The sequence below is a fragment of the Tachypleus tridentatus genome, chromosome 11, assembly GCF_004210375.1.
Source record: "Tachypleus tridentatus isolate NWPU-2018 chromosome 11, ASM421037v1, whole genome shotgun sequence".
Lineage (NCBI taxonomy): Eukaryota > Metazoa > Arthropoda > Merostomata > Xiphosura > Limulidae > Tachypleus > Tachypleus tridentatus.
In genome coordinates this window covers 15,788,537-15,803,728 of record NC_134835.1, presented here as the reverse complement: position 1 = coordinate 15,803,728, position 15,192 = coordinate 15,788,537, and the positions used below count along the sequence as shown (strand labels likewise).

At 34.6% G+C, this 15,192-nt stretch overlaps 1 protein-coding gene across 1 annotated transcript in view; it reads right to left on the bottom strand.

Moving 5' to 3' along the window:
* LOC143231690 (large ribosomal subunit protein uL3m-like) overlaps positions 1 to 15,192 on the bottom strand; it is a 39,985-nt gene that overhangs the window by 18,669 nt on the left and 6,124 nt on the right. The window contains exons 4-6 of the mRNA XM_076466281.1: positions 12,686 to 12,808; positions 11,931 to 12,030; positions 6,330 to 6,390 (exon numbers count right to left, since the gene is read on the bottom strand). Of these exons, the coding sequence (XP_076322396.1) occupies positions 6,330 to 6,390; positions 11,931 to 12,030; positions 12,686 to 12,808 (284 nt within the window). The remainder of the gene's footprint in view (positions 1 to 6,329; positions 6,391 to 11,930; positions 12,031 to 12,685; positions 12,809 to 15,192) is intronic.

Genomic DNA, 15,192 nt, shown 5'->3' with positions numbered 1-15,192 from the left:
CCTCATATTCGATGGCTGACATGAGATGTGAAAGTCATAGACATAGAGCCCATTTGCAACAGTAAGAGGGAGTTATTTAGTGATGGCATTAATCTTTATACTGAAAAGTGTGAGACTCAAAACACAGCCCTGAAGGACTCCAAGTTCCTGCAGATAAGAAATACCATACCTCCATGTTATATCATAAGCCTACTCAATGTCAAAGAATATTGATACAAGATGTTGTCATTTGAGAAAGGCTTCTCTGATTGACATTTCAAGTCGAATCAGGTGGTCCATGGTGGAGCACTGTTGTTGGAACCCACACTGAGTGGACTAGAAGAGGTCATTTGATTCAAAAAACCAGACATGATGAGCATTAACCATCCTCTCTAAGGTCTTGCAAAAACAGCTCATCAAAACAATTGGACGGTAGTTTGAAGGAATCTTGGGATCCTTCCCAGGCTTAGAGCATCAGGAAAAACATTCTCCTGCCAGATCCTGCTAAAAACAATCAGAAGAATAGCAAGCAAAACAGGAGAAAGATGGCACAGCACTTCATCGTGTACTTCATCAGGTCTGGCTGATGTACTGCCAGACCAATGAAGGGCCAGTTTGAGTTCCACCATTGTAAAGGGATGATTATTGTCATAGAAACAATCAGCTTGAAAGGAAAGAGAAGATCTCTCTACCTGGGTCTTGATTGCTAAGAAGATGGAGGAAGAAGCAGAAATGCTAGATACCTGGCAAAAGCTTTCACCCAGAGTATTGGTGATGCTCCAGATACGAGCTACTTCCTGGCCATCAGAGAGTAAGAATTATATTGCCCACTGACCTTTCAAATCTTGTCCCATATGACTTTGGAACTGGTAGTAGAAGATATGCTGGTTGTGAACTTAATCCAAGATTCCTTCTGGCTTTGACATCTTACCCATTGAGCACGTGCATGAGCCTGCTGGAAAGCGATACGGTCGAGAGTGTGGGATACATATGAAAATTATTCCAGGCCCATTTTTGAGTCTTCCTTGCCATGTGGCAGGAAGGATTTCACCACGAGTGAGGATATCATGAAAAACGTGTCAAGGTTTTAGGAATACATTGAGCAACTGCTTGTATAATACAGTCCTTTACTGATGCCACACGTTGATCTATTAATAGCTTACAGATAATGGCAGGATGAAGTTTTGCGAGAGCAACAAAAGAGGGCCAGTTTGCTTGATACAGCTTCCACCGGGGCATGTGGGTCAGGTGGCATCGACCACAGCCAGTCTCTTTCAAAATCACAGTAAAATGGTCACTGCCTAGTGGATTATTGTCAACCCTCCATGAAAAATGGGAAAATAATGAAGGGGAGCAAACTGAGGGATCAATAGTGGTAAAGGACTGACTAGGTGCATGAAAATAAGTGGAAGAACCAGTATTGAAAAGAGAAAGATTGTGATCAGAGAGCATAAGCTCTGTGGAGCAACCCCTCCTATGAATATCGGCACTTCTCCAGAGATGTCGAGTGGCAGTGACTGGGTGGGCACATGCTGATCAACCAACAGTGCCACCTCTCCATGCATTTGTCCATCACACAGCCTGTTATTTCTATACAAAGAAAACTTGGCAAAGGTAACTGTATCAGCAGGTTTCAGAAATGTTCCCTGTAAGGAAAGACATACAGGATGAAAGGAAGCAAACAGTGCTTTGACGTTATCCAGATTAGAACGTAAACCTCGACAGTTCCATTGTATTAAGTTGGTCAATTTTGTTTATGTGTAGATGAACTGGGTGGAGAACCATTCTGTTTATGACAATTTCTTTTTCCTTTATTGTCTTTATTCAAGGGAGGTCTAATGGTTGAATGGGCAGGTCTTTGTTGTTGGAAGAGGATTCCAGCAACTGAGGACATGAACAAACAATTGTTTTGCATCTTTGGGTGGGAGAAGAAGATATACCCGAGGAAATACCCGTACCCGGAACCAAAGGAAGTGGATCTTAGGGTTTGCTGGAATGTACGTTAGGGACAGAGATGGGTATTGAAGTAGATTCATCAACTTTTTTAATCATGAGGGTCAAAGACTGTAAATTTGGTTTGAGAAATATTCTTTTGGAGGCACAGAGAGATCCACCTGCACTTCCACTGTAGTGGTGGAACAAAGTGCAGCAGCATATGTCTGAAATGAAGTGGTGGACAGCAACTTTTAAGCCTCAGGGTAAGCAATGTTTTGTATCATTTTCAAATACTGCATCTCTTTTTCTTCCAACCTTTTAGGGGAAGAACAAAAGTAGGATAGGTGAGAGCCATTGCAATTGACATAATGTGGATCCATTTCACACTCATTGGCATCGTGGTCAAGGAACCACAACTTGACGTCTTCTGGTTACTGAACCGCTGATCCATAAAACATCTGAGAGGATTTGGAATGTATGGCCATACTATAATAATTAAGATAACCTGCCTTGATGGTGGCAGTTGGATGTGGTGATGTAAATGTCAGAACAAGAACAATGGTCGGCATCGTATTTCCATCTTTGAAAGTGGAGATACGTCTCACTGTAGAAACTCCTTGGGTGGAGAAACTAGCAAGAATCTCTGACTCGGGGGATGTTCTTCAAATCCCTCTCAACAATAGCTCCTTGTGATGAATTCAAAGTAGCATGAGGTGTATCCTCAATCGGCTTTGAATGCAAAAGGAGTTCACTGTGTTGAGACATGAATGTTTCCACGTATGTCAACAGATCAAAGCTTCTTCACTGACTTTGGAGAGCCAGCAAGTCCCTTTTCAATGAAAAAGGGAGACATTTGCCCCAAGGGCTTGTCTGAAAGAGAATACAGTGTAAGAAAATGAGGTACAACAAGTGTTGAACATTGCTGCTCAGAATCTTCAAGACATGGTCGTTTACCTATGGGCTGTTTTTTCACTATTTATTTAAGTTTTTATTTGGAGAATCCATAATAAAAAAAGGAATATTTTGGTGCTTACTGACCCCACCCACCATGGAGCCCTACGAGGGGATGCACTACAATGTCAAACAAGGACACTGCAGCAACACCAGAGTTTCGTGTGCACTCTACCCAAACACCATCATCAGACACAATATCCACAACACCTATTGAGAACTTCCAACAATGGTACTTGGTTAACCTCAGTCCAAGTGGACCAGCCAATTGACCCAAGGGGGGCCAACCCCAAGGCTGCCCTTTTACAGGAATTCAAGGCCAAAGTGTTGTGTTAGGGTTGGACCCCTCAACCACCAGGATCCTCTCCTCCCCTTCACGGGTCACCACGCATGGCAAACACGTGGGATGTTCAGATTCCAGAGGAGGTAAACTGAAAGAACATAACCTTACCAGGGAGATCCCCTCACAACATACAGGAATCCACACTGAGAGGACCTCCCAGGGAAGGTTCTGTTCTTTCAAATGAAGACTTCAAGAATGTAGATTGTGTCTTCATTTGAAATTTCATCTTCTTTAAATTCTAAATATATCTAAGATAATAAGCTTAATAAATTACAGTAGAATTCTATGGTATTAATGTAGATATTTATCATGTTTGGGGTTCATTACTAGATGTTTGTGAGAAAGTGATTTAATAATATGGGATAATAAGGTTCATTATAGTAGAATTCTATGGTATTAATGTAGATATTTATCATGTTTGGGGTTCATTACTAGATGTTTGTGAGAAAGTGATTTAATAATATGGGATAATAAGGTTCATTATAGTAGAATTCTATGGTATTAATGTAGATATTTATCATGTTTGGGGTTCATTACTAGATGTTTGTGAGAAAGTGATTTAATAATATGGGATAATAAGGTTCATTATAGTAGAATTCTATGGTATTAATGTAGATATTTATCATGTTTGGGGTTCATTACTAGATGTTTGTGAGAAAGTGATTTAATAATATGGGATAATAAGGTTCATTATAGTAGAATTCTATGGTATTAATGTAGATATTTATCATGTTTGGGGTTCATTACTAGATGTTTGTGAGAAAGTGATTTAATAATATGGGATAATAAGGTTCATTATAGTAGAATTCTATGGTATTAATGTAGATATTTATCATGTTTGGGGTTCATTACTAGATGTTTGTGAGAAAGTGATTTAATAATATGGGATAATAAGGTTCATTATAGTAGAATTCTATGGTATTAATGTAGATATTTATCATGTTTGGGGTTCATTACTAGATGTTTGTGAGAAAGTGATTTAATAATATGGGATAATAAGGTTCATTATAGTAGAATTCTATGGTATTAATGTAGATATTTATCATGTTTGGGGTTCATTACTAGATGTTTGTGAGAAAGTGATTTAATAATATGGGATAATAAGGTTCATTATAGTAGAATTCTATGGTATTAATGTAGATATTTATCATGTTTGGGGTTCATTACTAGATGTTTGTGAGAAAGTGATTTAATAATATGGGATAATAAGGTTCATTATAGTAGAATTCTATGGTATTAATGTAGATATTTATCATGTTTGGGGTTCATTACTAGATGTTTGTGAGAAAGTGATTTAATAATATGGGATAATAAGGTTCATTATAGTAGAATTCTATGGTATTAATGTAGATATTTATCATGTTTGGGGTTCATTACTAGATGTTTGTGAGAAAGTGATTTAATAATATGGGATAATAAGGTTCATTATAGTAGAATTCTATGGTATTAATGTAGATATTTATCATGTTTGGGCTATTCAATTGTACATACAATACTCAAACAAAATTTTGTTTGATATTCCTCTACATGTGAAATATTAAAAGGCTTAGTAACCTATGTCCAGCAGCAACCGAGTTCAAAGGTCATAGCAAGAAAAGATAACTGTTCACTATACTTCTTGATTTATTGTTCTCTGTTTTGAGAAAAATAAGTTTAATAATTTATTTCTAAATAGTAAAAATCTATATACATATATATATAATGTATAATAAGTGAAATGTGACTGTTTATTAGTAAATATTAGTCCACTAAAACACAGCCAAGACAGGAAGACTAAAGGTCAGTTTTATATTATCTGATATGTAACATGGGTGCACATATGCTACATCAATTCAAGTTATTTAATGTTAGCTAGGTATGACTGGAAGGTTAATATAATTTGAAAAAATACTAAATATATAATGTTATGAGACTTAAACTACTTAGACTAAACATCTGTATTGTTGTGTTATAATATGTAGTTATTCTAGCATTAAAAAAGCATAATTTGTATTTTCTAATTTTTTAATGGTGGTGGCAAGGTTGGTTAAGTAACAGACTTCACATAGATTATAGAAAATAACATAAAATATAAAGTATAATTCAAAATATATGATTGATATGTATTTAGGAAGTTCTAGAGTTTGTTTGTTTGCTTTGGAATTTCGCACAAAGCTACTCGAGGGCTATCTATGCTAGCTGTCCCTAATTTAGCACTGTAAGACTAGAGGGAAGGCAGCTAGTCATCACCACCTACCGCCAACTCTTGGGCTACTTTTTTATCAATGAATAGTGGGATTGGCGCATGTTTGGAGCGACACGGGCGCGAACCCGCGACCCTCGGATTACAAGTTGCACGCCTTACGTGCTAGGCCATGCCAGGCCAAAATTCTAGAGATAATGTTAGTAATACTTGTGGGATGAAGAATAGTTTTATTAATCATAACATTAAATCACTTTGCACTAATATTGAAACAGATTTTAGTTTCACAAACAGATCTTTAGTAAAAATAGTTTTATTAATCATAACATTAAATCACTTTGCACTAATATTGAAACAGACTTTAGTTTCACAAACAGATCTTTAGTAAAAATAGTTTTGTTAATCATAACATTAAATCACTTTGCACTAATATTGAAACAGACTTTAGTTTCACAAACAGATCTTTAGTAAAAATAGTTTTGTTAATCATAACATTAAATCACTTTGCACTAATATTGAAACAGACTTTAGTTTCACAAACAGATCTTTAGTAAAAATATTTTATTAAAAAATCCAATTTTTTGTATACAAAATACTTGTAATCTTTACTGAAAGTCCAACAAATTTTCTGAAGATACACGTGTTGTACCAAACGTTATAATACAAACACTTAACGTGTACAAATGTGCAGACAAGATCATATATATTACACAGATCCTGTAGTGAAAGGGTTAATTCAATGACAAACAGAATATAGTGAGTGATTTATCAGATTTTAACTTTGTTAACAGTTAGTTATTTTACTGTTACTTCATATAATAAATCCTTTTTTAACCTGCCTCTTTTCTCACATCTATACATAAGGACACACACACACAGAAACAGGTACAGAGAGAAAACACAAGATTTCTTCACAGAATTTAATATTTTTGTACTTACGTTTTCCCAAAAACATTCACGTAATCACCTGGTCTAAAGTGTGCAGCAAACAGTGGCGTCCCTGCAAAATAATTATGTCTCTTGTCACCTACAACACACTGGGAATATCTGGGATCATAAACATTTGTAGTAAAAAGATACCCACTCTGTTATCTTATGTAAAACTTTGGAAATAGGATATCCTTTTCTTGAATTTTAATATTATTCATTTCACTACATACCAGAACTGTATTATATGGTTTGTAGAGTAAAACTACTGAATGAATCTTAAAGGTAAGATATGAAGTTAAATAAAAATATTTTTCTTGAGAGAAAAGTTATATATTTTTTGTAAACTAGAAAGTTACTTTTAATTCATGTGTTAGTAATAAAATCTATCACACCAACCTTTCTTGTTTGTATGAATTGTTAACATCAATAACACTTCTGGTACCAAAATTTCATATTAGAAATACAATTATTTTTTTTCTAAAAAACATACCACTTATTGCACAAGTTAGCTTGTTGTTGTTACATAAATAAAGTTCATTAATAATACCTAAAAACTATAACAAAATTAAAAACATCTCACATTATAATCTAATTGCTCAATTCAATTTCAGAGGTTCACAAAAAGACATACAAGGGCTATCTGCACAAGTGTAACATATTTACTGGTATGAATTTATTTTAATACCTACGTTTAAGTTTGATATCTGTGACATATATTGTTGGATGTGTATTGTCAAAGTGCTGTCTGTTTTCTAAATTTGTAGATTCTTGAGAGTAAGAATCAATAAAATAAAGTTCTACGAAAGCACTAGCATATTTTTGAACATTGTTGAACTTTCAAGAATCTTGCCTTAAAGTATATAAACCAACTCACTGAGAGACAGTAATAGAATATTGTTGGTCAGCTATAGTCTGTATACTATAAGCCTCAGTAGTTATAAATGTGTATTGCTTATTAATCATAAAACTAGAGATTTGATCAGGAAACATTTATAGATTTTGAACATTACAAACTGTTCAATTTCAGTGAATTAACCTTGGACATTAGTATTTCTATGAGGATATTAAATATCTTCATCGGTAAAAGCTTGTAAGTGGTGTGAGTCCAGCCAAGAAAAGACAGCTAGCTAGCTTAAGTGGGGTGTAAAAATATCAACTGAGATATAATTTGGACTAGAACTGTTAACAAAATATTCAGTTCTAGATCAGATGGAAGACTCAGTAAAGTTTGTATGATTGTAAACTCTTGTATATAAACCAATATTTGTAATAAATCTTATTATAAATTGTATTTTTTGTTTGCATATTAAAATATATTTGTGTTAAGAAAGAAAATTGTATGTATCAATCTTTTTGGAAAATATCATAAATTTGATACAAATCAAAATTTAATTAACTTCTAACTTAAAATTTCTGACTATGAATATTGTAATACATAACTTACATAATGTCATAAATCGGAGACTTGTCTGAGATAAATTATAATACATAAGAATAAACCATCCCAAATTTTATACTGATAGACTAGAGGAAGGCAACTTATTGAAATCCAGTCAGCAAATTTTGAACTGCTTTTTTATATGACCAAGAAATGGGATTTGACTATTACTTTTATAACACACATACATGGTCCTAAAGTCAGAACACGTTTTCACAGTAATTAATTTCCAGATACACTTCAGACAAACTATCCAATAGGCCATGCCCAGCTCAATTCACTGTTAGAAGAACCTTATGATACCTTAAGGTTATAAGGTTTTATGACCTTTAGGAGGACAAATGCTATACTAGTTCAATAAATAGATAATCAAAAATATTTTTAAATGAAATACATCAATAACTAAACTATATGACAAACAAATATCTTAATCATTTAATTTTAAAAAAATTAACATTTTCTTAAGCTGAAAGTATATTTCCAATCTCAATTTATTCAATCCAATGATCAGCAAGCAGGGATGGACAGGATTCCTTATACTTTACTCATGACAGTGACAGTCCAGCACAGTCACCCAAGCTACCTCTAGGTTGTCTTATGGAACACCTCATTAATACAGAGTTTGTTGCAACCTAGATAAAGTATATTGTGCTAATAGTTGCTAGTGTGTATTTCGTTTGATAAAGGGACACCAACTGAGGCAACACTCATCAAAGAGTGCAATCCTGTGAATAAAAGGTAAGGGTCACTGAAAAGTACAGAAGAACAGAAAAGTTACAGTCAAAAATCCTCCAGAGAAAGATATGAAATAATCTGAGATAAAAGCTCTGGGGAAAGTCTAAATACCTTATGCCCATACAATGTCCTCCAACAGCCAATTCAGCCAGGCTTTTAAGAATATAAAAATGTGACAAGCCTGATGAGACATGACTCACAGAAATCTCTTCACCTCCAAAGAGAACTGAGAATACGTGGTGTGAATAAATTTTTGTCACAATAAGCAGGAATACGTTCTAGAAAAGTGAAAGATCCCAATGATTAAACATCATTGTCTAACACCTCTACAAATATTAATGCAGGCAATAGAACGACTGGGATCTATTCCATCATAGAGATGAGAAACAGTTGCCAGATGAATTGGTGAAAAGGATTTATCCTCTTCCCTGGCTTTTAGTGTCTTATGTCAGAAGGACCTGTCCTGGTGTACGAGGACATAGGTAGAATGATACAGCATCCTGTGCACATGTAGCACAAACAATTATGACTTATGATATCAACAGGCCAGCAGCAGTAAAATATAAACCTTAAGGGAAAGTTGATACATGGTACATGATGCTGAGAGATCAGAGATGTCAAGAAAGAGCATGTAATACCACCTTAATATATGAGTTAAGTAACTGAAATGTCATTTAGGATGAAGGACCTGAAATGACTTCAGGAAGCGGGAGAGCATTGGTAACTCTAATAATTTTCATCTTTTGAAATATCTAAAGGCAGATGATGAGACCACCTTACATAAGGTAATTGTGAAAGATTTGAAACCACTGTCAAAGAGGCAGGTCACAAAACTATTTATGGATAACACTTCTGGATGAAGCGAGTTCAACATACTTGCAATACACCATTGCATGGTTCCCATTGATAACTGTCGATCTTGGAACTATGCATAGACTGAGACAAATCCATGGCAACTTTAAAAGTTAAATCCTGACACTGCATGAAGGACTGCAGAATATCCATGCACGAGGCTCAAATTTTATGATGGCTGGGTGTATAATGTTGGATCATGGTTGCCTCAACAGAGATAGTCAAAGAGGAAGTAGGAGATGTAGGCACAACTGAAAGTACCCTAGAAGCTGAAACCACTGTTCAGCTGAACAATCTGGTGCTACCAACAGAACACGGCAAAGGAGTGACCAAATCATAGCTAGTACTCAGCATAATATATGATTCAGTGAGAAGGCACAGAGGTGTAATTTCATCCAGTCCTGGTTGGATGCATCTATTGTCAATGCCCAAAAGTGAAGTACTGAAGACCACAATACAAGCAGATGAGTGTTCCAATGAGTGGCAAATGCATCAATCATGTCTGTCCCAATCCAAATGCAACACAAAACCTTGAGATGTAGTATCCATTCCGTTTGGAGAATCCAGCTGGTTCAAGGCAATTGATTTATCATCAAATTCACCACCCATGGAATTGTAGTAGGATACAATGGGAGTGAACCCAGTAAAAAAAAAAAGGTTAAAAAGCAAAAAAACCTGAACCAAGTGTTTGCTTGACAAAAGGTAAGACACCACTATAGAACTGACAGAGTGCAGAATGACAAGTTTTACCCCACCTATGTACAGGTAAGACACCACTATAGAACTGACAGAGTGCAGAATGACAAGTTTTTACCCCACCTAAGTACAGGTAAGACACCACTATAGAACTGACAGAGTGCAGAATGACAAGTTTTTACCCCACCTATGTACAGGTAAGACACCACTATAGAACTGACAGAGTGCAGAATGACAAGTTTTTACCCCACCTATGTACAGGTAAGACACCACTATAGAATTGACAGAGTGCAGAATGACAAGTTTTTACCCCACCTATGTACAGATTTTGAGATATTGTTCTTTGAACAAGTTCTAAAACACTGATATGTAGGGGAGTCTCATTGTCTATTCATAAGTCCTGATATTACTGACCATTGAAATATGCATCCCATTCCTGAAATAAGGCATCTGTGAAGAGGTGGCAGCAGAGGAACACTTATCATTGAATTGTTCTGATCTAACAAAGACCAAAGTTGATGATCCTGAATAAGGAGAAATCCACTGATCATGTAGAGACCACTGAAGGGATCTCATATGCACTCCTCTCAAAGGAATGAGAGTAATGCTCACATCCCATAAGGAGAAAGAACTGTTGTGCAGTGAGACAAGGAGATGTTAGTAAAGAGTCAGTTAGTCTGTTCCATAGCATGCAGCCATATGGAAGTCAGCTCAGTCCATCCAAGATGCATGTTGAAAAAACCCCCAGATGGACAATACACAGTGTTGGAATGAGAATAGATACTTCGACTCTGATAATAAAGCTTGCCTTGGGTGCTTCTGAAAGTAGGATTTGGGTGTGACAAACCAAACCACCAACTGATGAAATTGTACCATCAGTAACCAGACATCCATGTAATAGTGTCGTGCACAGGCATGTAGATTGGAGGTGATGTTAGCCTAAAGGGCAAAGCCCAGAACTGCATATAGTGGCAGGAAGTCTCCACTCTTCTTAGTCACAACAAACAAATGGAAGTAATATCCTGGAAGAACTGGAAAGACTCTCTCTACTGTCCCCTTGATCAATAAATCTCTGATACTCCTGAAACGAAGTTCCAAAGTCTGAAGAAATGTGGGAAGCAGAAACATTGCACGTTGGATGAATTGTGATGAGGAAGATGTGAACTGAATGAATAATCTGACAAAAGGAGCTGTAGTACACGTGTATCCATATTAAAGGGTTTCTGCACATCCAGAAATTCTCAGAGCCAAGCTCTCACAGACCCCAAAGGTATACAGTAGTCACCGCCATCACTGGGCGAGCAGAAAAACCTTGTGGATATGAGTATAATCTATTCAGGGTACCAATGGACCAAGATGCTGATGTTAAAGGTTGAAATTTTGTTTGTTTGTCTAAAATTAAGCACAAAGCTACATAATGGGCTATCTGTGCTATGCCCACCACTGGTACTAAAACCTGGTTTCTTGTGGAGTGAATCTGCAAACATGCTGCTGTGTCACTGGGGAGAATTAGAGGTTGAGACACTTGAATAGGGATGGAACTATGTCCCCCTGTAGGAGCTAAGGAAAGTCAAGAAACCAACAACTATGGGGGTAAATGAAGATGGGCAACATCAACCCTCAATTCCAAAAAGTCTCTAATGCCCCCAAATATCAAAGGTCAGCAAAAGGGGGCATTGCATAACTCGTGGAGGTGACAACCAATTTTCTGTGTATTATTAGCTTATGAAACATGCATTTCAAAACTCACCTGGTTGGATTGCTGCATTTGGTGTAACAATAAAACGAGTCAGTTTTCTTTATTATTGTTGGGTTTTTTTTTCAATGGTAAATGGGTTTCTGGTTTTCTGTGTATTATTAGCTAATGAAACATGCATTTCAAAACTCACCTGGTTGAATTGCTGCATTTGGTGTAACAATGAAACGAGTCAGTTTTCTTTTAGGCATTACCCCAGCTTCTTTGAAAAGTCCATTATATTCTGCTGTGAACTAAGTACAAATAAAATAAAATATTTATTTACTGTTCACATTTTGAAATAAAAATTATTTGAAGGATGTTATCAATCACACTCATGTCATAAATAAGTTGATTAATAACGTTTCATATCTAACGTTTTATAAATTTGTTACACAGAGTTTATATAAGAAGGTACACGTTTTATTTACAACTGGGCACATTTATTACTGGTTGAGATTATGCATCTTTTTCTGTGTACAATGAAAATAAAAATAAAACATCAGTCACTTACTTCATTTTAACTTTTTTTTACACTTGAGAACCAACTGTTTTTATATGTTCACATTTCTTAGTATAATTCTAAAACTGTTTTTATTTTATACACTGTAAGTTATAAATCTTATTTAAACTCTGAAAAAATTTTCAAACACATCAGAAGTAATCAGAATCCTACTGTTGATAAACCCAGGATCTCAGACCAAACACATCAGAAGTAATCAGAATCCTACTGTTGATAAACCCAGGATCTCAGACCAAACACATCAGAAGTAATCAGAATCTACTGTTGATAAACCCAGGATCTCAGACCCTACTGCTATTCTACTTTTTCAAATACATTATTACTTCAGATATTTCATGTAAACATACGCTGCTTACCTATAACGATAATGACTTTTACGTGCTTACCAACTGAGGATCAGAACTTTCAGCTCCAACCACAATACATCCTTTTCCTTCATATTTTTTTCCGAATGGTGTATTGACATATGTTTCTGGAGGATGGTACTTAATTACATGGTTATCAACAACCTGAAAACAAACAGATGAAGATACTCACAAACAGTCTAACTTTAAACATCTGAGCATTTATAACTAGAAGTTAGTTCTAATAACACTATGTAACAAAATTTGTACTTTTTCTTGTTCCTGAGCAGAAAGTTTCATTTCTAAATTACTTAAGCCTAAGTCAATAGAAAAGACCTATTTTTCTCTTCAAACTTTGCATTTTTGTGACCTGGGAGCAACTAACAAAAACACGATGGGAGACTATATTTGGGGGCTGGTACGTGAAAGTGATTTACATTACAGTCACAAATCTCGAAAAAATCACTTCTAAATATTTTTGTTCATTTTTGTATAGCTTTAATATAAATACATGTAAATCTTGATTCATATGTTGTTTTATTCAGACCTTATGTAAATGAAAATGTACAAATTTGCCTGTTTTTACACAGAAAATAGGTTAATTTCTAAATTTCTTTATCCAGGTCGCAAAAGCAAAGTTTGTAGGGAATAATGCTCATTTTCTGTACTTTTACAACATAAGTAATTAATAAATAACACATACTATCCAGGAACATAATTTGTGTCACATAATGTAATAATTTATGTTTAAAATTTATACAGTTTTCTTCCACTATATTTGAATAATTTTTATATTTAAGTCATTCTGGTCATGAATTCATTCCAGGTGAAATGCTTTTAGTGAAACCTCAGTTTAGAATTGCCTAGTAAAGCTGTGCTAGACTTTAAAACTTGAATTAAATTTTCAGTGCCAACTAAGATGATGGCACATTTGTATTTTTCCAAACTTTTCTTTTGCATTTGTCTCTCATAATAAAACTGAGTTTCTAATTAAGATAACATGAGAGTAATTACATTACTCATATAAAAATCTGAAATTCCATCTACTCACTAAAACTAGTTAAACAGGAAAATCTAGTTTCAGTTTAAAACCTTAAATTCATAACGTTTGAGCAGTTTTTGCTCAATAATAAACATATTTGTTACTTCAATAATGTAACAACTACCATGCATTTGTTGCAAAATGAGGTAATCAAATACTTAATGCAATAGAACTTATATTTGACATTTGTAGTCTATTACTTCATAGTTATAATCAATCAATAAGCAATTGTAACAGTGGGTTTGTGAATGTATTATTTTCTCACACAAACACAAAAATAACCTACACTTTAAAGAAGTGAAAAATGCATTGGAAATGGACAAAATGTTTGACCTTGGATTTTCATTCAACAAAGAATTAACACAAGGTCATGATCCTCACTTCTGATAGCTTGAGTTTCAACTCTGATTAATTTTACACCAAACTCACGAATAGAATAAAATAATTTCTCTATTTTCAATCTTTTCTTTACCTGCAACTGTAAAAAAAGCAGTTTCTTCAAATAACATTTTTTAAGATAACATATGAGAACAAAGGCCTATTTGATCCTTCAAGATTGTCCATGTGCACCCTCTCAAGAAAGGTTTATTTAAATTTATACTTTCTATTCTCATAAAATAATTTCCCTTTTTAAACTCATGTGAAGTGTCAGCTACTGTTAACAACAACTCTTTCCATAAGTAAATTAAAGTTATTTATTAAAGTAAAGTAAATGTTAAAAAACCCAACTGTTTTAAATAGAACCTATGCAGTCATTTTCCAAAGTTAAAACTCACTATTTCTTTAACAGTAGAGCACAAAAATATCAGACATTCATCTTATCAGTCTCTCTAATAATTGTAAATTTCAGTAAGATCCTCTCCTAACCTTCTTTTCTCTAGAAAAATAAGTCTTAACCAATCTATACAAGTTAAGCCTTCTATCCCTAGAATCATCATAACTCTCCTCTGAATGCTTTGCAAGTCAATATGATATTTTCTAGATAAGTAGACCATAACTGTACAGAGTATTCCAAGTGAGGCCTAACTAGCAATCTGTAAAGAGATACCTCTTTTAAAAGACCTGTAATCAACTTGTCTATAAGTGCATCTTAAAATCCTAGTGATTTTACTGCTGTCAAAAGAAGTAATTGCAATCCAGTTCTTACATACATTTCCAATTACTCAAACTGTGTATTGAAAATTTGTGTAACAAAAGCACAAAGATACATTATTATTAAATACAGGTGGGTTTTCATGTATTCAGTATACACATTTATACAAGTGAAATTAGCTTTGGGCTTTAATTTATTATCAACAAGTGTAGATAATATCTTTATCTTAGATTTACAGCACTTATGACAAAAGACTTTTTGAATAAAGACATATCCTGAAAGATTTATGAAATATCATGTTGGAAGAGACCATGTGATGTCTCACAAACACGAAGGATAATGTTAAAATAAGCAGCATAAAGATTACTTTCAGAAACAGTAAGTAAATCTAACATAAAGATCCACTTTCACATG